The following is a 25,273-nucleotide window of genomic DNA, read 5'->3' on the forward strand; positions in this document are numbered from 1 at the left end:
AAGTAAACATTGCTGCCATCTGAAGTGGTCATGGAAGGCTTCGTGGAAGAAGCGAGCCTGGGCCTCAATTTTTGGTGCTGGAGAGAAGCAAGAGTTATTAATAGGCCTGGCTTGATGGGCCCAGGAACAGTGAATGTGATACAGATACCCAGCACCATGGCTGGGGAGTACCTGACACTGGAAGGGGAGGGGGCCGGGGACTGTGGAGAGTGCCACCTCCCAAAATAGCCAGGACAGAAGCTTATATAGGTGGCCATCCCACCACCAGGTTCACTTCCGAAAGGACCTCCCACCAACCCAGCCTTTCAGTGCAGACTCCAGCCCTCCACCCCCACCCAAGGTGAGTGGCAGCTATTGAGGTTGGAGGAGGATGGAGGGACGCAGTGGGGATGAGGCCAGCTGGAAGGGACAGCCACGTCTCCCCCTCCCCCAGAAACCTAGGGGGCAGGGGTGGCAGTGCTGAAACCAGGTAGCTGTGGAGTCCAGGACTGAGAGTATGAATTTCTGGGTTCTCTGCCCTGACTCCTGGTGTGGCCTGGGACAGATCTCTCCCCCTGGCTGTGCCTCAGGTTCCCCATCCTTAGAACAAGAGGGGCAGAGCCAGACACCTGTGGGTTCTGGCGATGCCATCGGAGGGAACCCAGAGGGCTGAGGAGGCAGGAGGAAGGGTATGGAGGGCTGATGGGCTGACCTATCAGCACTGTCTGATGCTCCAGCCAGGGGGTACTTGGGCCCAGAGAAGGTGTCAGGTTGATAGGAGAACTCAGCATGGAGGAAGGAGGGGAAAGAAGGTTGGACCCCTGTGGAGGTTCCAGCCTTTGCCACACAGTTTTGGGGGACCGTCCAGGAGCCAGTGTGTGGGACTTGATAGCGCTGGATCCTAAGCACCAGGAAGGATCACAAAGAGTGTCACTGAACTCCAAGTTGGTGGACCTGGGGGTGAACCCATCTCTGCCACTGCCTTGCTGTGTGTCCTTAGGCCACTCACTTTCCCCACCAGCACAGCATACGGTCCTTTGGCTGTGGAAATAGATTCTCCACCTAGGCCCCTGGAATGAGCTGAGCCTGGGAATTGAACTGGTAGCACAGAAGCTGTGAGTTAGCAGCCAGCTGGGGACAAGGGGCAAAGGTGGTGGCAGCAGCAGCAGGGGCCAGGGCAGCTCAGGGGTCCAGGGAAGGCCTCGTGCCGAGAGCTATGAGGTTGAAGCTACAGCCTGGGAGCCTTGGAAGCCAGCTGGCGGACTGTCACCCGAGGAGCTGACTCACAGGGAGGGGCAACTACAGCCAGCAGCATCCTAAGGTTTCCAAGAAGGGCAGCCATCCAGGGCTGAGCTGGGGAAGACAGTGTTGATAGTGAATGCCAGGGACCTTGAGCTACTGGCCAGCTGGACAGCTCTCCCCGGGCCCCACCACCAAGGGCCACCACTGTCCCAACCCTTGCCCACCTGCCCATACTTTAAGCTGGCATCTCAAGTTCCCAGTAAAAGGGACCACCGACACCATCCAATACCACGAGGAAGACAGAAGCCTGGAGATGATGAAGGTCACAACCCAAAGTCACACAGGGACTTAGTGCAGCCACAGATCTAGAACCTAGGCCTCCTGACTCCCTGTCCAGTGTTCACACACTCTAGAGGCAGCTGGTTGTGTAGTGAAGAAGGCAACTGGTCTCTGACTGCAGAAAGATAGAATCACATTTTGCAGATGCCAGATCACAAAACCTGCCTCGGTTGTTTAGGAAGTGTGTTCAAAGTGTGTTTAGGAGGGTGTCACCATCCCCCTAAACATACATGGGGCCTTCTGGGAATGTGCATAGACATTCCGAGTACCTTCCCCACCCTCCCCAAAAAGGTTTGTGGGAGCAGAGGGGGCCTGGACTCCAGATTCTGGGATCCAGGAGACCAGGAAAGCAAGTAGTTAGTGGAGACCTGAGAAAGGTTTTATGAAAAGTCAAGCTACGAAAAAAAAAAAAAAAATCTGGTTTCAGAATGTGCATCCCTGGCCAGATGTGGGATGGGGTGCCCGCAGAGGGATCCAGCGGCTCTGCCTGTTCCTGCCTCTGCCACCTACTCCCTGGGTCCTGTGGGTCAGGTTTCTAGACCTCAGCACTCAGATTTTGTGGCATTAATTTGCATCCAGGACAGACGAAAGCGGAGGCTGGGGTAGGAGTGGAGAGAGAATGAGAGAAAGGCCGAGGGGTCCACGGGGGTGTAGGCTGGTCCCTGGGGGTTCAGAATCTTCCCCCAAAGGGCAGGACATCCTCCGAGGTGCCCAGATCGGGGACCCTGCGCTTCCTGCATACCCTTGACGGCAGGCGAACTCTCCAGACCCTGCTGGTGGCACGGGTATCCCCTAAACTCCCCTTCCCCTCTCTCCCTGGCCTCAGCCCCCCGGGATCCCGAGGACCCCCGGCTGGACGGAGCGGGAGAGGGCGTGGGAGGGGGTCTGCGCGGCTGCTCGGCGGCGCGGCTGGACTGGGCGCTCCCGCGGCGCGCGGAGCCCGGCGGCCCCTGGCGCTGTGCCAGGCCGGGCGGGCGTGCGCCCAGCGCGCAGCACTGCAGCGCTGGTCATATGAGCAGAAATGATGAGAAAAGCACTTTTTAATCTTTTCGCACTTGCTCTGCCCGCTCAAAGAGTTGCAGGATGGCGATGACGGACTTGCTCAGCGCTGAGGACATCAAGAAGGCCGTGGGAGCCTTTAGCGGTGAGCGGCGCGCCTGCCTCCCGTCCCTCTCCTCACCGCCACCCTCGCCCCTGCACCCCTGCGGGCCGGGCCGCCGGCCGCTGCTCCCCGGCGCTCCTCTGCATCCCGCGGAACGCGGGCGGGACCGGCGCGGGGTGCGGGGGTCCTCAGCATTTCCCAAACTCCGTCCAGGCGGAAATGGGCACAGGGAGCGGGCGGGGAGGACCGACGCCCTGCCCCAGCAACAGAAACTTGCGGGGCACGGCGCTGGGAAGACTCCGGGTTCGGAACCGAGGGCGAAGAGCAGGGACCTCCGGGGTCCTTGTGCGCGCTCGGGACTTCCCGGTTAAGGCACGTGGAGGGGGCTGCAGAGGCGCGCGCCTTCTCTCCAAGCCCCTCTACTGGACTTTCATTCTGGACAGGACTTTTCCCGCCAGGCGGTGGCCGTTGTTGGGCCCCCCGACTGTCCGAGCACCCTTCCCTGGGGACTCGGAGCCCCAAGCCTCCAACGGACCCGCCGGCGAGGTGACCTTCCCCGAGCGCAGCGTTCAGCTCCATCCAACCCTGCGCAGCGCATCCTCAGCGCCTCCGTCTTCCAGCCTCCTTAGGCAGGCCAGGGGAGCGGGGCCGCAGTCTCACCTCTCCTAGCTGCCCCGGACTTTAGCTCTTAGCTGCCCGCCTTCCCCCTGTCCTATTAACCGGATGGGGAAACTGAGGCTCTGAGAGGATAAGGTGACTTGTCCAAGGCAATTTCTGGGCAGAAGGGGGATTAGAACTGGGGTTGCCTCGAAGTCTTGGTCCCCCACCCTACTATTATCAATGGAGGACAGAGCAGCTTTCCTTCCCTCCAGCCCTGGGCTAGACTCTCAACCCGCACCCCCTGCCACCCCCACCCCCCCGACACACACACACACACACACACGCACACGCACACGCACACGCACACGCACACACACACAAGCACGCACACACGCATGGACCATACCCAATCTAACATTGTGTGTGCCATTTCCCAGGTGCTCTAAAAGAGGAGCTCAAGACATAGAAAATGGGGGTGAGGGAGAGGCGGGAAGGGGCTCCCTTTTCCTATCTGCTTGGCACCCCTTACCCTGGGCACAGGAAGCTCTGGAAAGTCACCCTTCCAAGGCGCCGTGATTACCAACACCCCCTGCCCTTACTCCAGCCACCCTGCTGCCTCTGAGGAGACACTGAACTGGGCATTCCTCCGAGCCTGCCGAGACTCACGCACGCACACACATACACACACCACCACTGCCACTGGAATGGATTTCTGCAGCTAAGTCAGGACTTCTGGGGCCTCTCCTCCTCCCACTGTGTGACCTTGAGGGAAACTGTCCTCTCTATGTTGATTTTTTGGCAACACGGGTCTGTAGCCAAGAAAGAAGGCCGACCCTTCTCTCCCCACCCCAACATACACACACCGTGTACACACCACCTTCGATTCCCCAGCCCACTCCCACCCAGCGACCACCCAAAAGGCTTCATGGAGCCAAGGTTCTCAGGAGGCCAAAAGCCTCTGGTTCTTAGGTGCTACCCCCATCATCCACGAAAGTGCAGTGGAGCAGGGCAGGCTTGAGAGCCAGGGGTCGGGGTGTGAGTCCACCTCTTCCTCTCCAGCTGTGTGACCTTGGACAGAGCGCCCTGTCCTTGCCTGGGCTCCCTCAGCCCTCCAATGGAGGTGCATCCCTTCCACTCCCCATGACTGGCATGTGGAAGTCAATCAACAAATGCCGTGGCGACCCCCCATCCTCCCTGTGCCCCTTCCTTGTCCTCATTTTAACCCGCTCCTCCCCCCGACAGCTGCCGACTCCTTCGACCACAAAAAGTTCTTCCAAATGGTTGGCCTGAAGAAGAAGAATTCAGATGACGTGAAAAAGGTGTTCCACATCCTGGATAAAGACAAGAGTGGCTTCATCGAGGAGGATGAGCTGGGGTAAACTGAGGCCGGCAGGGGATGCCCAGCTTGAGGCTCTGGGAGAGGGTGTGGGGGCTGGGACCCTTGCTTCCGAGTTCCCATCAGACCTGCCCTTCTCTCTGCACCCTTCACAGAAAGTAACTGTATGTGGCCCGGTGTTCAGGGAGCCAGGGAAACATGCTTCCCAGTGCTGTTTCTTTTGGAAGAATAAAATCCTCAGCTGAAAGTGCAAGTAACTAGATTAAAGTATAGACACTTAATATGACTAATGGAATGATGCTACTTAGTAATTTAATACAAATGAAGAGGCAGTTTTTCTTACTACCTAACACCATAGGCGAGGCAGGAAGCATTCACTTTAGTATTTTTTTGATTTTCATTTGTCTAAAGGGCACCTTCCACCATCCCGCAGAACCCCCATTCCTCCTGTACTAGTGCAGCCAGAGCAATTTCTCAGCAAGCCAGGGATGCAGAACCAGCTTTGGGGGCTTAGGGGTCCTTGAAGCCAAGCAGAGCAAGAGAAGGCTGTGACTAGGAAAATGCCAAACTGTGGCAGCAAAGGAAACTCCCCTCACCCCCCTCAGCCACCTGGCCCACGTCTGTTGACCAGCTGTGCCTTATGTCACTCTGGCCAAGAATGCCTTGAATTTTATCAAAAAGAGAAGGGAGAAGGTGTGGAGAGAGGCCTTTCAAGTAGGAACTTCTCTTCCCCCAACCATCCAATGAGGGTACCCTCTGTCTAGAACCTTCTCCTTCTACCCACCCATCATGTGCACATGTCCACACACACTTACAGAGACTGACTTCCATATCCTCCAGGCATCGCCTTCTCCAGGAAGCCTCCCCTGACTCCTCCCCTGACCCCAGATGGGTGGATGCACCCTCTGTGCCACGCCCCTCTGTGCCACGCCCCTCTGTCACCATGTCCATCACAGCGTGTGGTCTCTGTCGCAGTACTTGGCCTCCTCCTCATTTTTTCAGGTGGCTCCCTAAGATCACCACTGTGCTCTCAGTTTCCAGCATAGCAAAGACACTTAAAAGATATATGATGAATAAATAAACGAATGTAGTTGCCCTCCCTGAAGCGGGGGCAGCCCTTTGCTGAGGACAGCCTGTCCTTCCCTGCACACTCACCCGTGAAGTCATGGCCACAGATCCACTACTTGGCCCCACAAAACTGCACGCACGCCCTCTGCCTGTCCTAGCTGCCCCCTTCCCTGCGCAGATGCCAACCACCATCCACACAGTGTTGCTGCAAGGTGACCTCGGCCTCACTCCCTTGCTGGCTTTCTCCCTTCCCTCCTCCAGGGCCATTCTAAAGGGCTTCTCCCCAGATGCCAGAGACCTGTCTGCTAAGGAAACCAAGATGCTGCTGGCAGCTGGAGACAAGGATGGGGACGGCAAAATTGGAGTCGACGGTGGGTAGCCATGACCTGAGGGCTGGGCACATTGTGGCTCTTGGGATGTCTGGATGCTAGAAGAGTGGAGCTATGTCTGTCACAAGGAAGGGGAGAAAAGGGGTCCCTCACTCCCCAAGATTAGAAGAAAAAAAGGCAATTCATTAGGTCTAAGAGCTCTGCCACATAAGCCTGACAAAGAAAAACTGGTCTATTTTTCTAAAATTGAACAGCCCAAAAGGAATAGATTCTTTTTTCCCACTGCTGGGTAGGAAATCCGGGAGAATTTGGGATTTTCCTCGAACTTGGCCTGCACTTTTGCCTGGGTTCTGGTCCCAGCTTGCCCGAACTGGCTGGGTGACCTTGGGCAGTCTCCCTCATTCTCTGGGCCTCAGTCTCCCATCTGTAACCAGAGGAGATGGAGCCAACTGATCCCCACAGACCCTCCAGCTCTCAGATTCTCAGAGTCCAGGGATGGAAATTCCTTATCTACTTTCCTTCTCAACGTCTTGTCCTGGTGCCCTGTAACCTCAAGTCTCGAATCCTGTTTCAGCGTCACTCAAATATATCATTCCAGCATTGCAGGAGAGCCAGGAGAAACATCCAGCCAGGAATCAGCTGCCAATTAGGAAAAGGAATACCAGGTCCCACCTGGCTTTTCAGGATTCGCTTCAGCACAAGCGAGGGGCTGGTGGTCCATTTCACATGCTTCTCCATTCAGCTGTAGCTGGCATTGCTGGAGCACATCTCAGCATTGTTATTGCTGTTAGCATCGCGACATCCTTGGGAATTATCCCCATTTTGCAGATGGGCAAATTGAAGTTGAAGGTGCTTAGTGTATTTCAAAGAGCCAGGACATAGTGGTGGAGCAGAGATTTAAAGCCAGGTCTGAATAAGTCTTTGCAGCATGCTATGCTCCCATGTTAGTCCTTTCTGCCACTATAAGAGAAACTGTGTGTAGGTGCTTGGCCTCTGGACCCAGGCTGTCTGGGTTCAAATCCCTGCCACTTTCTAGCTGTGTGACCTTGGGCAATTCACATAACTACTCTAGGCCTCAGGCTCCTCATCTCCGAACTGAGGATAATGATAGTTTTTATCTCATAGGGCTATTATGAGGACTAGATGTTTTAATGTATAAAGGGCTTAGAACAGTGTCTGGCACAGAGTAAATACTACATATGTGTTTGTTAACTAAATTTAAAAAATAGGGACTAAGTTGCATTCCCCCTTTTATCCCTTGTATCTAGCCAATAACTAACACAAAGCAGGGACTTAATAAACATCTGTTGCCTGAGAATAAAGTCCAGCCCCCGTCCTCAGCTTCCTCTCTGGGCCTCGCTAGCTGTGACCCTGAACATGTCACCTCTGTGCACCTAGGTTCCCTTGCCTGGCAAATAGGCTCACAAGCTTATCCTAAGACCTCCTTGGGCTCGTTGTGAAAATTAAGTGACTGTAGACACAAAATTGCTTTGGGAAAGGTATGAGGATTCCGAAAGTGGGTGTGAGTTTATTAAAGGGTTTGTGGGGTTTTTTGGGGGGGGCGGGGTTGCCAGAAACAAGAGTGGAGAATCTCTACCAAGGTCAGATGCAGGGCGTCCCCTGGCCATCTGATGCCAGCTGCCCTTCTCATGGCTAGGAAGGAGGGAGATGGTTTTAAAGGAGCCAGAGGAGAGAGTGTTGGAGAGGCATTGGTGGCTTGGCTACTCTTGGTGAGTCTGGTAGGTGGCAGATACCCCCATCCTCACCAGACCACTTGTCAGACAGCACTACTCCAAGTACTAGCTCCCACTACCACCCCAACCCAGGCCTTCAGACCTGCCTCTCATTTCTATTTGCAGCCAATATGCCACAGCTCAGAAGCCCTGGGCAGGGTCTTCATGGCTGGCTGCTCACAGACAACCTAAATGATGAGGAAAAACCAGGCCAGACTCTGGCCTGCTTCCCTGCCTCCCTCCCTCCCTGCCGTACTCAGATCTTAAAGAGCCAGCTAAACTCTTCCAACAGACCCAACAGACATTTCCTGAGTAGCCACTGTGTGCCTGGCAGCGGGGGAGGTGAAGATGAATGAGTTCACCTTGCAGCAACACTGTTGCCTGTCTGGGTGCTCCTGTGTGGCGGCTCTGGAGCCCTGAGTCCCCAGCTTCCTCATCTGTAAACTAGGCATAATATAGCAGTACTGAGTGCGGTGCACAGCACATTGTAAATGTTCAATAAGCAGCAGCTGCCATGCTGTTTTTATTCTATTGGCACATTGCTTACAGTTATATATATATACACAAATGAATGGGGCTCCCAGGCAGAGGCAGAAAGGTGCAGGCAGTCAGCACTTTGTGCAGATTTGGAAGCTATGGGCAGGAATGCCGCAGTCTGGGAAGGCCACAGGGAGGGAGGTCCAGGCAAGGTGCTGGCATCGGCAAAGGCATTAAGGCTGGAAAGTGGAGGGCATGTTAGAAATGGGCAAGAAGACTGGATTGCTGGGAGTGGGAGGGGAGAATTATTACCTGGGCATGTAATGTGCGCCCGTCCCTGTGCTGGGCTCCATACCAGTCTCACTTCATTTGACCTTGATAACAGAGGACACAGGCGCAGATGCAGAAAGGGCAGTGCAGGGAACCCCACATCACACTGCCAGCTAGTGCCAGAGCTGGGATTCAAACCGAGATCTGTCTGACAGCACAGTCCAGGCCCCGGGCTAACTCGTCCATCCTACATTGAGCTCTGGGGATCGGGACAGAACACAGGAGCGGGGCAAGAGATGAAATGGGCATTGGGTACAGATCTCCCCGAGGCAGTGGGGCCCCACACTTCATGCTTATGAGGTGGGAAGATGCAGACACCCCTTCCCGCTCTTCCAGCTCCCAAACAACAGAAAGGGTGGGTGTGATGATGCCCAATAGGCTTCGAGAAGGGAGACAGGGCCCTTTGCAGGGGCCCAGGAGGTTCTGTTTCAGACTCACTGCTTTGCTGCCAGATCCCTCTGAAGGCTAGAGGATCCCAGCCCCCTCTACCAGCTGGAAGATGCTTTCAACTCTTGGTGGGACCTGGGGCAAGTCACAGACCCCCTCTGACCCTTAGGTGCCTAAAACCAGGGGTCAGATCACTAGCCAATCACTGGGGTCCTTACAGCTCTAGAATTCCATGGATGCCCCAGTGGATAAACATCTCCAAGGAGGACCAGTTCAGTACTTAGGCTCAGCTATGTGACCTTGAATGATGACAGCAATAACATCTAACTTCATGGAGCACTTAACATGCCAGGCACTGTGCATAGCGTTTTATCCATTTAACCTTCCTCGTTATCTTTGAGGGGGATGTTATCACACTTCCCATTTTAGAAATGAGGACATTAAGGCTTGCAGAGGATGAGGGTTTGCCTAAACTCCCATGGATAGCAAGAGAAAAGGCAAAGATCTGAGTTCAGATCTGTCAGGCTGCCAAGCACATGCCCTGTGCTGCCTGCTCCATTCATTCATTTAAGTTCAGACATTTTATTTATTGACTTATTGCTTGCTTCTCTGCCCCACAGAGACATCAGCTCCACAGAGCAGGAACTTCGTTTTATTAAGTTCTGTCCCCAACACCTACAATAAGGCCCGGCACATGGCTGGGGAACAAGAAGAGTTTGCTTATTGAATGAATGAATGAATGAATGAATGAATGTGTGTCCAGCTCTGGGGATGCAGTGAGGAGGCAGCATGGGCCCTGTGTGGAGGGGGAGGCAGTCTGAGTCCAAAGCTGGAGACCCATGTGGTCTGGGCCTTGCATGCAGCAGGTACTGGGGGGCCCAGGACCAGGGACTGCCCCATTCCCAGTTCTGTCCTTCTGAAGGTGAGCAATATTTACCAGACTCTTTAAGATCCCAGATTGAAGGGAGTGGGTAGAAAGACAAAGTTGTGTGTGTGTGTGTGTGTGTGTGTGTGTGTGTGTGTGTGTGTGTGTGTGTGTGTGTGTGTGTGTGTGTGTGTGTGTGTGTGTTTGGTGTAGAGTTGACTATCAATACTTGTGTACAATATGTGATGATCAAATCAGGAAAATTAGCATATTCTACATTACAAAACGTAATCATTCTTTGTGTCCATTAACCAATTTCTCTCTCTCCCGTCCCCCTTTCCCACCTCTACTAATCATCATTCTGTTCTCTCCTTCTGAAAGTTCAATGTATTACTGTGACTACTGTTTGTTTGTGTCTTTTGTTTTGTTTGTTCCTACTTATGAGTGAGGATATGCAATATTCTTTGTTCTTTGTTCCTACTTATGAGTGAGGATATGCAGTATTTCTCTTTCTGTGCCTGGCTTATATTACTTAACTTAATTTTCTTTAAGTTCATACATGTTGCCGCCAGTGGCAGAATTTCATTCTTTTTTATGGTTGAATCGTATTCCATTGTGTGTATATATCACATTTCCCTTATCCAGTCATCTGTTGATGAACATTTAGGTTGGTTCCAAGTCTTGGCTATTGTAAATAGAGCTGCAATGAACATAGGAGTGCAGGTATCCCTTCAACCTGATGATTTCCATTCCTTTGGGCATATTCACAGTAGTGGGATTGCTGGATCATATGGTAATTCTATCTGTAGTTGTATGAAAAACCTCCATACTGTTTTCCATAAATGACTGCACCAGTTTACAGTCCCACCAACCGTGCAGAAGAGTTCCCCTTTCTCTGCATCCTTGCCAGCATTTGTTATTCTCTGTCTTTTTTGCGAATAATCAGTCCCACTGGCATGAGATGGTATCTCAGTGTGGTTTTGATTTGCATTTGCCTGATGCTTAGTGACACTGAGCATTGTTTCATGTGCCTGTTGGCCATTTGTATGTCTTCCTTTGAGAAATGTCTACTCAGCTTCTTTGCCCATTTTTTAATTGGATTATTTGGTTTTTTTACCATTAAGTTGTTTGAGTTCCTTATATATTCTGGATATTAACCTCTTGTCAGATTATAGTTTGCGAATATTTTCTCCCATTTCTCCCAAATATTTCTCCTATTCCCAGGTTGTCTTTTCATTCTGTTGATTGTTTCCTTTGCTGTGCAGAAGCTTTTTAGTTTGATATAATCCCATTAGTTTATTTTTTCTTTCATTGCCTGTGTTCTGGGAGTCTTATTCATAAAGTCTTTGCCCAGTCCTGCTTCCTGAAGTGTTTCCCCTATGTTTTCTTCTAGGAGTTTTATAGTTTTAGGTCTTATATTTAAGTTTTTAATCCATTTTGAGTTGATTTTGGTATTTGGTGAGAGGTATGGGTCTAGTTTAATTCTTATACACATGGATATCCAGTTTTCCCATCACCATTTATGGAAGAGGTTCTTCTTTCCCCAGTGTATGTTCTTGGTGCCTTTGTTGAAGATCAGTTGGCTATAAGTACATGGATTGATTTCTGGGTTCTCTATTCTGTTCCATTGGTCTGTGTGTCTGTTTTTATGCCAATACAATACTGTTTGGGTTATTATAGCTTTGTAGTATAATTTCAAGTCAGGGAGTGTAATGCCCCCAGCTATATTTTTTTATTATGTATTTGTTTGTTTGTTTATTTTGCTCAGAATTGCTTTGGCTATTCCCAGTCTTTTGTTAGGATTGTTTTTATCTATTTCTGTGGAGAATGTCATATGTATTTTGATGGGGGCTGCATTGAATCTGTAGATCACTTTGAGAAGTATGGACATTTTCACAATGTTATTTCTTCCAATCCATGAATATGGAATGTCTTTCCATCTTTTTGTGTCCTCTTTAATTTCTTTCATCAGTGATTTGTAGTTCTCATTGTAGAGATCTTTCACCTCCTTGTTTAAGTTTATTCCTATTTACGTTATTTTTGGGGTAGCTATTGTAAATGGGTTTGCTTTCTTGATTTCTTTTTCTGCTAGTTCATGGTTGTAGTATAAAAACACTATTAATTTTTGTATATTGATTTTGTATATTGCAACTTTACTGAATTCGTTTATCAGCTCTAAGAGTTTTCAGTAGTCTTTAGGTTTTTCTACATATAGAATCAAGTCATCTACAGAAACAGTTTGACTTCATCTTTTCCAATTTGGATGCCCTTTATTTCTTTTTCTTGCCCGATTGCTCCAGCTAGTACTTCCAATACTATGTTGAACAAGAGTGGTAAGAGTGGGCATCCTTATCTTGTTCCTATTTTTAAAGGAAGTCCCATTTAGGACAATATTGGAGGTGGTTTTGTCATATATGACTTTCATTGTGTTGAGATACTTTCCTTCTGTACCTAATTTGTTGAGAGTGAAAGACAAAGTTCTAATAATAATTCTTTACAATCCTGTCTGTGGGACAACTATTTTCAGGAAGCTCAAAGACTTTTATAGATGTGGTCAGTTGATGCTCAGAGGCCACCCTAAAACGCTAGTGTGGAGCAGGTAAGGGGGGGTTATGGCAGAAAAGGAGAGAGAAGCAGAGCCAGGATTGAGGCTCAGTGGGCTAGCCAGGACCCTGTACTACCCAGCCTCACACTGGCACGTGTCCCCTGCCCAGGCTCTCCAAACTCAATGCCTGCCTCAGAAGGTACACACTGACAGGAATCGGAGTTAGCATCCACTCCTACTTTTTTCTGTGTGCCAGGTACTGCTCACAGGCCTTACCTCTTTAGCTCATTCAAATCTCACAACAGCTCCACAAGATTCCTTTATTACCTGCACGGACAGGAAACTGAGGCCCAAAAAGCAGAGCACCTTGCTATTAAGCATTGGGGCCTGCTTTTCAAACCCCCACAGCACTGCAGACAAGATCGGCATGTGCCCACCACTCCCATGCACCCACACAATCCTAGTTACATTTCTCCTGAAGCCCAATCCCAGGGATAGATGCACTTTCCTGTGCTTTACGCCTGTCCAGCTCAAGAGCCTATGGTTTGCTTTTTGCTTCCTGTTGCTGAAAAATTTAGTTATGATTATTGTCTGGTCATTGCCATCAGTGCCACTCACAAGCTTGAGTGGCACTTTTCCGCTTCCTTCTGGCAAAATCTGTTCCCTTTTATCCTTAAGCAGCCTATTTAACATGGGAGGCGGGAGTGATGGAGTTAGCCGTCGGGCTGCGGTGCTCCTGAACCAGGCAGGAAATAGAACCCGCATGCCAGATGCGTGGGTGCCAGCCATGTGAATGGCCAAGCTTTCTCTTCTCTCAGGCCATCCGCCTCCTCATCTGTAAAGTGGGGATAAAAATACCCACCTTACAGGGTTGCTGCTCAAATTAAGTGAATATTCTGGGAGTGATTCCTTCCCTCTTATGTTAATGCTTTAGTTTGTAAGCCACCTCAAAGCCCTTTGGAAGTGGTGGAATCCCAATCTTCAGCAGGAGTGAAACCGAGTCTGTGATGCGAGAAAAGTGAGAAGGATGGAAGGAGTATCTCCCCCTCCCTGTAATTCCAGCCCTCCAGCCCTGAGGGGGTTTGGTTTCCAGGCAAGGCAGGATGTGCACATCGAAGTGAGCCACAGTACTGACAGCACAGCCCAAGGGTGCACCGTATTTTGTCCCCTCTCTTTATGCCCTCACACCAACCTGATGAGGTCTAGGAGACAGAGGCTGTGAACTCCACTGAGAGATGTGGAAACTGAGGCCCAGTAGACGTAAAGTGCCAAAGTCACACAGCAAATCCTTGGCTGAACGGGACCCGGGTTTCCTGCCTCCACCACCCCCATCTCCAAGCTGAGTTGAGACCCTGGAGTTATAAATGGTTTCTGTGTTTAGCAATCTGTTCCTTTTTATTCCCACGTGGACTTTCCCTAACTCCAGCCTCATGCTGCGCTAGATAAGGCTCAGCAAGGGGAGAAGCAGCAGCACTCCTTATGTAACTGGCCTCCTGTAAAATGGAGCAGCAGTTAGGGTGGAAAAAAAGAGGCTCATTCTCCACTGATCCTCTCCTTCTGCCTCTGTGGGTTACAGCTTGAGTTAATCGCAGGGTCATTCAACTTCAATCTGAGAAATAGACAAGCCTCGCACAAGCCACGCCTGAGCTAGAATTTTCCTGGCTGAGTAACTCTCAGCCTCAGTTTCCCTGTAAGTAAAATGGGGATAAGAGAGCTGGTGAGGATGAATTGGGATAACTCCCCAGGCGGGGCCTGGCATGCAGTGAGCCCCCAGAACTGTAGACGCCACCTCCCTGCGGCTGTCTGGCTTGACCTCAAATAACCCTGCCTCCTGGTTCTCCAGGATTGGAAAATGATCCCTGTCTGCAATACCAATTTATAAGAAACTAAGCCCAGGAGCTATTTAGAGGCAAGGTGATAAACCAGGAGGCCAGTCCTTCATCCCAGCGCTCACGACAGAAGGAAGGAGAGAGCCTTCCAGCCGCTGACTCAGTGACCGTCTCAGTCTCACTTTGGGCTGTCAGCGTGTGCTAGTCTCACCTTAGATTTGTCCAATCGCACAGCACCCCAGACTGGAGCAGACCTGATTAAGCTAATTTCAGTTTCCTAAGGGAAAGACAAGAACAGCATGCTCCGATCCGCTGCCCTCACCTGCTGCCTCCCTCCCACCCCATCTCTGCCTGTCCTTCTCCTTCTGTTGCACGATGAAGACGTCAGCGGCTGGCCCCTGAGGGCCTTGAGCGAGGTTTCAGGTTGCAAAGGCAGTGCTGCACTTGCATGTCTCAAGGAGGAAGAACGTCTGGATCCCACCAAAGGAACACTCTCCCTCATGCCCCAATAGCAAGAGTTGGTTCAGTTGCAGTCCCACTGTGTGCCAGGCACTGTACTAGGTGCTTCTCATCCCATACCTCGTGTAGTCCTTACCAGAACCCCATGAGGAGGTATCCTCGGTATCCCCATTTAACAGATGAGGAAACCGAAGGTTAGAGCCTGAGTTTCCATGGATGGGTGTGCTGGAGGTGGGATTCTAACTCGGATGGGGTAGATAGAAACCTGTACCAGGTCAGCTGGTTGCCATTTAGACTTCCTTGTCCTCCTTAATTTCAAGATTTTTGTGCTTACTGTTATTTCAAAGCTCCAACCATGTTAGCTGTGCTGAGGATCAGGGGAGGTGGAACTAACACTTATAAGCCACCTTCTATGTGCCAGGCACCTTCTGCATTTGCTCATCTTGTTTTCCTGATAGCTGTGCAAGTAGGCATTCTTATATACGCTTTACAAATGAGAAACTAAAGCTCAGAGAACTGAAGTAGTGACCCATGGCTGCCCAGCCAGGTAGAGATGGAACGAGATTCAGATCCAGCTCCAGGGTTGCTGGGAGGCTATAGGCAGGTGCCAAGGTGGGGACAGGAAGTGGTAGGGGGTAGTGGAGACAAAGAAGAGCAGCAAGAGCAATGATGCTAACAAATGAAGGTTGTGATACAATTTACAGAGTCCCCCCCCCCCATAGGTTGGGTTTCAAAGTGGCTTGAGGTACAGAAGCGTCTGACTCCCTAGCTCCAGATGCTGATACTATGCATTAGGCTGTGACCAAGCTCATTAGGCTGGCTCCTCTCAATAACCCAGGAAGGTAGGTACTATCATGAGCTCCATTTTACAGATGAGGAAACAGAGGCATAGTGAAGTATCTAACTGAAGGTGACAGAAACAAGACATAGGAGCTGGGAGTAGAACCCCAGCTTGCTTGCTGCAAACACTGTGTGAGAGCTGGAAGGGTGTCTTCTAGAACCAGCACCCACAGCTTAGAAAACTGAAACCAGGAAGGTGAAGTGTCTCATCCAGGGACACGAGTGGGTGGCAGAACAAGACTGGAACTGCATCCTCTGAACCCGGTTCCCCATCCTGGGGTCCTACTACCGAATCAGTTGACCTAGATTTTACAGAGTCTTTGTTTGTTCGGTCATTTGTTTTTCTTTAAGGAGCGACATGGACATTTTAGAGGAGGCATTTTGATAGGGTGGCTGTTGGTTAATTGGCTGGTTCCTAAGAGCTCTGCCCTAAGGCTGTTACAAAAAGTACAGAAGAGGTGGCCCCTGCCCTCAATTTGTCTACAAGCGTCTTATTCAAGGTTCTGAGGGGATAAAATTAGAATCCTGTGTTCTCTGCAAACAGCCAGGGCACGTAGCCCTTGTGATGTCCTAGCTGCTTCAGAACGGACCCCAGGATAGACAGAGGGTCTGAATTAGAGGCTTTTGAAACCCTACAGGTCGAAAATATCTCCCATAGCCAAGTTCCAAAATTCCTGGCTTCCACTTCTGTAGAGTCCCTCATCAGCGTCCCTTGGTCCCCCCCACACCAGCTGCACCAAATCCCGCTTAGTGTGAATGTGACTTGCAGCTCAAGAGCCCATTGTTTCCAGGGGGAGGGGTTAGGAGGTCAGTGCGGGTTGGAAAACAGAACAGACCACCTTTCCCTCCTAACACTCTCCCCTGAGCAGGCGGTGGCAGATGGGCTCAGCCCTCCTTCATCCCAGGACAGAGCAACTCAGTGCCTAAGGACAGGGAATGCCTGCCCTGGCCAGTCTTCCGAATTCGATGGCAGATTGAAGCTGGAGAGAGGTCATCTCTAGCCCACACTGGGACGCTAGCCCCATCAGGAGCAGCCTCTCCGTGTTCATACAGGGCTGTTCCTAGGGCCAGAGGCCAAGGCCCAGCCCTGCCTCATATTTTCCACATGACCTCACATCTCAGTTCTCCAGCCTCCACTTCCCTGCCTGTAAAATAGGAATTGTCCCACTTACGTCTCTGGACTGTTGTAAGAATAATACGCAGTAAGTCAGAACTCATTGAACCCTAAGTAGGACTCATGAGCCATCCCATCCACCCAGTCAGACATTCAGCATTCATTTATGAGCACCTGCTGTGTACTGTGACTGTTCTAGCTGACAGGAGAGTGGTGAACAAGAGAGACAGGCCTCTCTGCCCTCCTAGAGTTTACATTCAAGTATGAGGAGACCGACAAAAATAAGGACATTAATAAGATCATTTCAGAGAGTGCTAAGTACCACAAAGTAAATAAAAAAGGGCTAAAGTGACAGAGTCCTAAGGGTGACAATATTTGAGCAGGGACATGTATCACTCTATACCTAGGTCAAATTAGGTTGGAAACATCCAGGATAAGGAAGGAAGCCTAAGAGCATATGTCACAGCTTGAATCATGTCCTCTGCTTGAACTCTTGGACTCAGTTTCCCCATATGTAAAATTTAGGCAAAGGTGTATACCCATGGGTTAGTCATAAGAATTCGGTAAGATAATATATGTACAACACTTCCCATGTAGGCCGGCAATAAATGCTAGTTACTATCAAGATGGACATTAATAAAATTACTAACAATAAAAGGCATCTCAAAAGAACCACCTGACCCACCAAGGTCCTGTGGGATCACAGGAGCTATGGCTGAGAAAGTAAGTGCTTTGACATCTGGTCTGTGGCAAGGACTCTTTGAGAGCATTTGGCATTTCATTATTTATGTATTTCTCCTTCCCTGTCACTTGCTATTACCACTCAGCCCTGGGGATTGGTTGCAGGACCAGCTGGTGGACCCTCACTCTCTCCCACCTTGAGTCCCTACACAGGCCCCCACATCCAGGTCACCCACCTTTCCTGTCTTGGGACAGCCTGCGGACAGGAAAAGGTGGTGTCTATTTCCCAGGTCAAACCCTAGGAAGGTGAGAAGCCCAGGTACGTATCCCTTTACCTAGCCAGGGCCACGGCCAGGTTATTTTCATGATATATACAGCATGTGTTGCTTTGGTTGTTTTTGGTTTTTGCACTTTTCTATCTTTAAATAATTTTAGATTTACAGAAGAATTCCAGTGATAGTACAGAGAGTCCTGTATCCCCTTCACCCAGCTTCTCCTGATGTTATTTGAACGTAACCATGATGCAGTGAGGAGAACTAAGACATTCCATTGGTTGGTTTTTACATATACATTCCATAGAGTCTGGAGAGGATGGAGCTTACCTCAGGGAGTCCAGATCATTTTTGTGGCCTTTTTGAAGCCACTTCATGCCCAGTTTTTCGTTTGTCTCTCACAAGGAATTATTACCGCCCCATCTCTCCACTCCACTGGCCAATGAGGAAACTGAAACGCAGAGACGCACATTTTCCAGCAACTAGGACCAGGCGAGGCCTGGAACCCCTAACTCGTGATCCCCCACCCGTACTGTCCCTCCATCACCACGCCGCATTGTCTAGAGGCAATGGGAACTTATCTGACCCTAAGTTCCCTGGCAGGCCTGGGACATGGCATGTCAGAGACACATGGTGGCACATGGTGGCAAACTCTTTGTTCTCTCTCATTCCTGGGGAGAAAACCAATAGAAAAGCCCAGGAAAACTGCTGGACTCTGAGCCTCAGTTTCCTCATCTGAAGAATAAGAATATTGATAAAATGTACCATATGGGATTATTGTCAGAGTCACACAAGATATTGTATATAAAATGTTTAGAGTAGTACCTGGCATATGATAAACATTCAGAGAATTATTATTGCTGTTATTATTATAGTTATTATTAAGAATAATGTGTGTTGCATGACATTGTGAGGCAAAAGAGAAGGTAAGCTCATCATTTCCCATCTCGCTTCGTTATTTACTCATTCACTCCTTCATTCATTCATTCCCACACTCACTTATTCCATCACTCCAGGTCTCCTGCAGCAGATGCATGAATCGAGAGAAAGCCTGGCACGGGGGCCCAGCGGTCAGGCACTGCACAGTCTCTCCTGCATTCTCCACCTCTGAGTCACTTCCCTTTGTCATTTTCTTTTGCAGAATTCTCCATTCTGGTGGCTGAAAGCTAAGAGGCACTGACTGCCCTGTCTTCCACCTCTCTGCCCTGAACACCCAATCTTAGCCCCTCTTGCCACCCTCCTGAGTTTCTGTTCAGTTTGTTTATGTTATTTTTTACTCCCCCCTGTCCCCTGAGGCCCTCAAATGACACCATTCTTCTGGAAAATACTGGAGAAACAATAAAGGCTGTACCAATCGGACTCTGCCTGTTCGGGAGGACTCAGGCCTAATGGGACATTGGCTTTGCACACATACTTGGTCAGGGGGTGGGGGGCCGAATTTAGACAAAAGATGTAATCTAAAGGAAATTTACTGAGCCCCTGCTCTGGATTTGGTACTGAGCATGGTATTCTATACAGGTTACCCATTTAATCCTGGAAACCACCCTAGAAGGTAGGTAATGGAATTCCCATTTTACAGATACAGAAGCCAAGTCTTGGGGAGAGAAGGTGGTGTGTCTAAGCCTGCACAGCTAGGACTTGTTGGTGCTGGGATTTGAATTCAGGTTTGTGGATGGACAGGTGGGTGGGTGGGTGGGTGGGTAGATGGATGGATGGATGATACACATTAAGACTCTTTTTGTTAAAAATGACAGAAACCCAACTCAAAGTAACTAAGCAGAAAGGAAGAAAAACACTGATTGGCTTATGTGCCCGAATAGTCAGGGACAGGTCTTCAGGAACAGCTGTATCAAGGGACTCAAGTGCCATCATCAGGACCGAGTCCCTCCTTCCCTGTCTCTGAGCACTGCTGTCCTTTGTGCTGGATTCGTTGTCAGGCAGGCTCTCCCCTCATGATGGCGATTCCTCCAGCAGCTCAAGGAGTACATTCAGCAGTACCAGCAAAAATAGCTTCTCTTTCCCAATCACTCCATCGGAAGGCCCCAAGTTTAGTTCCACTGATACCAGCACCTAACATTCACTGAACACTTACCTGTGCTGAGCCCGTTACAGGATTCCATCTGTACAGCCCTGTGAAGTGTGGACTATTATTATCCCCCTTGGACAGATGAGGAAGCTGAGGCTCTGACAATTTAAATGTTTGCCGTTGGCCACACAGCACGTAAATGGTGGAGCCAGGACCCCAACCCCAGCAGAGCCTGAATCTCTCCCTGAATCAGTCAGAGAGGCCAGGAGGAGGGGCCCTGACTGGCCTGCTGCAGATCATGCCCATTCGTGGAGACAAGTGAGGTCAGTCACACAGAAAGCTCAGGCCTGAGAGTCGGGGAGGTCAGAAGTGAGCCAAGAGCAGCCCTGCAGGAGGCTCCTGCTCTTCCCCATGATGGCCTTGGGAGAGGTTTACTTTAGAGGTCCCTGGGTGGGGAGGAGCTGAAATGTTGTTCTCCCTCTCATATGTCAGGTTTCCAGACCCCATACACAATGGAGCCACTAGCCCCGGGCAGGGGTGTCAGGGAGGCTGTCACTGAGACCACAGGATGAGACTGAGGGCAGGGATGGACAGGCCACCCTCCAGGGTGACAGCCAGGCAGAGCAAGTGGGCCCAGCAAACTTGGGACCAGAACTGGGAACTGGGCCACAGCAGCAGCAAGCCCTGAAGGGCAGCCCTACCCTGGCTGTGGCCGGGTGCCACGGGCTGTGCACAAAAGCAGCAGGTAAGCCTGAGTTGGAGCGAGTGACAGTGGGCCTGGGAGGGGGACTGTGCGTGAGTGTGGCAATAAAAGAGTCCTGTAGGATTCCCCTTCACCGGGGGAATCCTTGAACCATGCAGGTCCAAGAGCTTGCTGCTATAAGATCACCAATCACACCTACCAGAGAGAACTTAAAGGAAAGGCTTTTTATTTCAGAAGACATTGACAGGAGACAGAGGGTAAAGTCCCAACTGCCTCCCCGATTGACTGAGGGCTGGGGTTTATATAGGCAAACGTATCAAAGGATATAGGCAAGTGTATCTCAGGATACTTTGACAGACGTATGCAGGATGTTTGAGTGTGACTGTGTGACGGACAGCTGCTTCCTGCTCTGAGAGATGGATCAGGTGAGACACATCTGCTTTTGATACAATCTTAGTTAATCATTAAGGACGAGCTATAAAGGGAAAACAAAGTTAGTTCTATAGTGTGTGCACGAGTGTGTGTTTACAAGTGTGGGTGAGCACGTGGGCAGGCAGGAGGGCATGCGTGTGCACATGTGCTTGTGACCACAGTCAGGACCAGCGCAGACCAGGTGTTCATATGGGGTGTCAGGGGGTCCAGTTTTAGACACTGAGATTGGGGGGCGGTGGTAAAGAGGGGCTGCCCTACACTGGGCCTGTGTTGAATATGGGAGGAGCAGCTGGGGAGCCTGAGCACCTCACCCCAAACCAGGTCAGTGTTGCAAGAGGACAGGCGGGTTGAGACAACAGTGACGGCTGCCGGCTGCCACTGCCCACTGGCCTGGAGCGGCTGTCAGTGTGTCTCTCCTACACCCACATGAGAACCCACACAGTACAATTCCCACTCAGGGCAGCTGATGGCACAGCAGCCAAGCCTTTGACAGCAGGGCCATTAGACTTCTCGGAGGACACAGGACACAGGCTCCAGACCCCTGTTTTGAAAGGAATTTTCCTGGAGCCTGAGCAAGACAAGGAAGAAATGGCTTCCCTGTAAGGGCTTAGGGCTCCTTCGTCTGTTGCCACAGGATAACAGAGGCAGCAACAGTAAGAGCTACCTTGGGAGTGGGGGAGTCCTATCTGCTAAGCAACATTATCTCATTTCCTTCTTTTAACAAGACTTTGGCATGTTATTACCCCTTTTATAGGTAAGAAAACCAAGCACTCTGGGGACACACAGCCAGAAAGAGCAGAGCTGGAATTAAATGTGGGGCTTAATGACTGAGAGTCCAGTATCCTCAGCATACCGCTGTGCAGAGGACACCTTGTGGGGCAGGGTGGTTGAGCGGCGAGCACAGAGGTGTGGTCAGGGTGTAAACATAGAAAACCCCCAAACTCGTGTACACACTATAGAACTAACTTTGTTTTCCCTTTATAGCTCGTCCTTAATGATTAACTAAGATTGTATCAAAAGCAGACATTGTGTCTCACCTGATACATCTCTCAGAGCAGGAAGCAGCTGTCCGTCACACTCGAACATACTGCATATGTCTCTCAAGGCATCCTGTCTCCTTTGATACACTTACCTATATAAACCCCAGCCCTCAGTCAAGCAGGGAGGCATTTGGGACTTTACCCTCTGTCTCGTGGTCAACGTCTTCCAAAATAAAAAGACTTAAGGTCTCTCTGGCAGGTGTGATTGGCAATCTTATGGTGGCGAGCACTCAGACCCACACAGGTCTGGGATTCCCCAAGAAGGGGTATCTCATGGGACTCATTCTTTACCAAGAGGATGGGTAGTGACAAGGGACAGCCACACTGACCCCGCAGTCTTTCGCCAAGCCCTCTTCCTCCTACCTCTTACACAGTTCTTGATCCAGCCCATTTCTCTGGGCGTCTCTGCCACCACCTGAATCCTGACCGATTGCAGGCTGCAGGGGAGGGGGCCCACTCAGTAGAGTCATGTGGTCTGGTCTCACATTCGTGAACAGTGTCCAGTTCAGACTTTGGCCATCTCTTCAGGCAAGGCTATACCTCCAGTCACTGTTACTTGGGTTTGGGGTTTTATATACTTGGACCTTTGCCATCTGGAGGCCACCTGGCTTCTCTCTGTCTCAGAGACACTGGTGGAGCCACCTCGGCCATCCCTGGACCACCACAGTGGGCTCCTAGCTTGTCTCCAACCTCCCCTCTGCCTCCCCAATCTACTCTCCTCCCAGAGCTCAAGAGCTCTTCCAAAATGCAGATCACGTCACATTGTTCTCCTGCTTAAAACTGCCTGAGGACTGCCCAATCTATAGACTCACATCCCAAATCCTAGCACAGCATTCCCACCCTGCAGGAATGGGCCCGCCTTCCTCTGCACCCAGCCTGTCTCAGCCCTTCTCCCTCAGTCCTTCCAGGCTGCTCCCTCCGCCTGGACCATTCTGCACCCCCACCACCACCCAACCCCGTCTTCCCTAACTCTCATTTCCTAGGCTCAGTTCTGTTTATCCTCAGGAAAATAACCCTGGACAGTCATGCCCAGCCAAGGTTGCAGCCCCTGAACTTCTCCTGCAAGTGAAATGAAAAGAAAAGAAAAAAAAAAAAGGAAAAATTGTGTGAACACCTGATTCCGTCCATCCTTCCCACAGATTACGAGATGCCTAAGGGCACATCTGTGGGCTCCCTGCTGGACCCCAGGACCTGGCACACAAAAAGGTGCTGAACTCCACCCATCATGGTACAGATATGGCCACAGAAGCCCAAGTGGCCAGCAACTTGCTCAAGGACACACACAGGTGCAGAATAGAACCCCAGTCTCCTGCTGCCCCACCCCTCCTAGGGCACCACACCCACAGGGGCCTGCTAACTCAATAAGCAATGAGGGCCTGGGCGGGAAGCCCTCCCTGCCCATCACAGTCCTCTATGGCCCAGTGTCACTGGGCTCCAACATCCCCAGGCTCCATCCAGCCATCGTTCTGACACCCTCACCACCACTGTCCTCATCCTCTGTAGGTCTTCTCCTTTTTCTCATTGTTATGTTCAGAGGAGCCTCACTCCTCATCTCCTCCCTTTCTGTCTGAGAGAGGCAGGGAGCGGGGAGGGAGGGGGCTCGGAGGAGGAGCCACACGTCAGTCCCTAAGTGGCCTCCAATGAGCGTGGGGAGCAGCCAAACCTCACTGTGCATGGGCGGAGTGATGAATGACGGCTGGCACCCTGGGTGGATGGATGTCTCAGAGCTAGGAGAAGATGCAGATAAGGGAGATGCAGAGCCAGCACGGTCAGAAGGAAGGATCAGAGGTGGGAGAGGATGGACAGGAAAGGTCGAGGCTGGGACTCTGGGCTCTTTTAGCCACAGACTTGGACAATATGATTGTGCTGGACTCCAACTTTGGGGCTGGACAGGTTTGGTGTCCAAATCTGCCTCTTCCTCCTCTGAGCACCTACTATGTGCCAGACACTTTGTGTGTACCATCTGCTGTGGTCTGAATGTATGTGCCCCTCCAAAATTCCTATGCTGAAACCTAATCACCAATGCAATAGTATCAAGAGGTGAAGCCTTTGGGAGGTGATTAGGTCATGGAAGCAAAAAGCCGTCATGAATGGGACCAGTGCCCTGATAAAAGAGGCCTGAGGGAGCTTGTTAGCGCTTTTCCCTTCTGCCATGTGAGGACGCAGCAACAAGTCACCGCCTATGAGGCAGAGAGCCCACATCAGACACACATCCGCTGGTGCTTTGATCTTCAGCTTCCCAGCCTCCAGAACTGTGAGCAATAAATTTCTGTTGTTTATAAATTACCCAGTCTAAGGTATGTTGTTATAGCAGCCTGAATGGGCTAAAACATCATCTCTTAATCCATACCATAACCGTCCAAGGAAGAGATAGTCTCTCTATTCTATACTTTAATAAAGCTAAGGTTCATAGAGGTTAGGTAACTTGCTCAAAACACACAGCTAATTAAAGCAAAAATAGCAAACATTTATTAACTCATTCAACAAATAATTTCTGAGTGCCTACTTGTACCTGACCGGGCGAGGCACAATGGGGCTCCACAATAAATAAACCAAATAAACCTGCTCCTGTGGAGCTTCCATTCTTGGGGATTCCTGCTTTGTTCTTCCTCCAACACCCACCTCACTTTATGCAAATGGCTTCTTTAACCACCTGTCTTCACAAAGGGACCAAAACATTTGCAAATCCTATATCTGGTGAGGATTTAGTATCCCGAATATATAAAGAATGCCTACAATTCAACAACAGAAAGAAAAATAACCTATATTAGTCAGGTTCTCTAGAGAAACAGAACCAATAGGATGTGTGTATGTGTGTGTATGTATACATATATACACACATATGTACACACACACTGCTGTGGATTGAATGACCCCCAATATTCATTTGAAGCTTGACCCCCATTGTAACAATGCTATGCTAAGAGGATGGGAAATCCAATTGTGGTATTTGAAATGTGGGGCCTTTGAGAGGTGACTAGATCATAAGGACTCTGTCCTTGAGAATGGATTGATCCATTCATGGAGTAATGAGTCATCATGGACATTGTTCCTACGGCTATTTATAAGGAGAGAAAATGAGGAGGTTAGCTCCCTTGCTCAGGCCATTCTCACTATGTAACACCCTGCATCACTGTAGGGTCACCACCAAGAGAAAGGCCCTCACCAGATGTGTTCCTTGAACCTTGGACTTCCCAGCTCCAAACCGTAAGAAATAAATTTTGTTCCTTTATAAATTACCCAGTTTCAGGTATTCTGTTTTAAGCAGCAGAGACAGACTAATTCACACACACACACACACACACACACACACACACACACACACACACACACACACACACACACACACACATCTATTATAAGTAACCGGCTCATGCAATTATGGAGACTGACATGTCCCAACATCTGTAGGGTAAATCAGCAAGCTGGAGACCCACGAGAGCTGAAGGTGTAGCTCCGAGTCTGAAAGCAGGGAAAAAGCTAATGTCCTAGTTCAAAGACAGTCAGGTGGAAGAAATTTTCTCTTACTTGGACAGGGTCAGACT

The 25,273-nt window shown here is 50.2% G+C and overlaps 1 protein-coding gene across 1 annotated transcript; it reads left to right on the forward strand.

Annotated features, from left to right (window-relative positions):
- The first annotated feature begins 285 nt into the window (after positions 1–285).
- PVALB (parvalbumin) lies at positions 286–18,854 on the forward strand. The gene is made up of 5 exons (XM_063076207.1): positions 286–340; positions 2,635–2,704; positions 4,505–4,637; positions 5,928–6,037; positions 18,669–18,854. The coding sequence occupies exons 2-5, from the start codon at positions 2,644–2,646 to the stop codon at positions 18,695–18,697; spliced, it is 333 nt and encodes a 110-aa protein (XP_062932277.1). The 5' UTR covers positions 286–340; positions 2,635–2,643; the 3' UTR covers positions 18,698–18,854.
- The last annotated feature ends 6,419 nt before the right edge of the window (positions 18,855–25,273 follow it).

Source organism: Cynocephalus volans, chromosome 12 (assembly GCF_027409185.1).
Source record: "Cynocephalus volans isolate mCynVol1 chromosome 12, mCynVol1.pri, whole genome shotgun sequence".
NCBI lineage: Eukaryota > Metazoa > Chordata > Mammalia > Dermoptera > Cynocephalidae > Cynocephalus > Cynocephalus volans.

Bases quoted from the DNA above. Each gene is read 5' to 3' on its own strand.
- PVALB (XM_063076207.1), top strand. From the start codon at position 2,644: ATGGCGATGACGGACTTGCTCAGCGCTGAGGACATCAAGAAGGCCGTG. The intron at 2,705-4,504 runs GTGAGCGGCGCG...TCCCCCCGACAG, and splicing joins GGCCGTGGGAGCCTTTAGCG to CTGCCGACTCCTTCGACCAC. The intron at 6,038-18,668 runs GTGGGTAGCCAT...TTTCTTTTGCAG, and splicing joins CGGCAAAATTGGAGTCGACG to AATTCTCCATTCTGGTGGCT.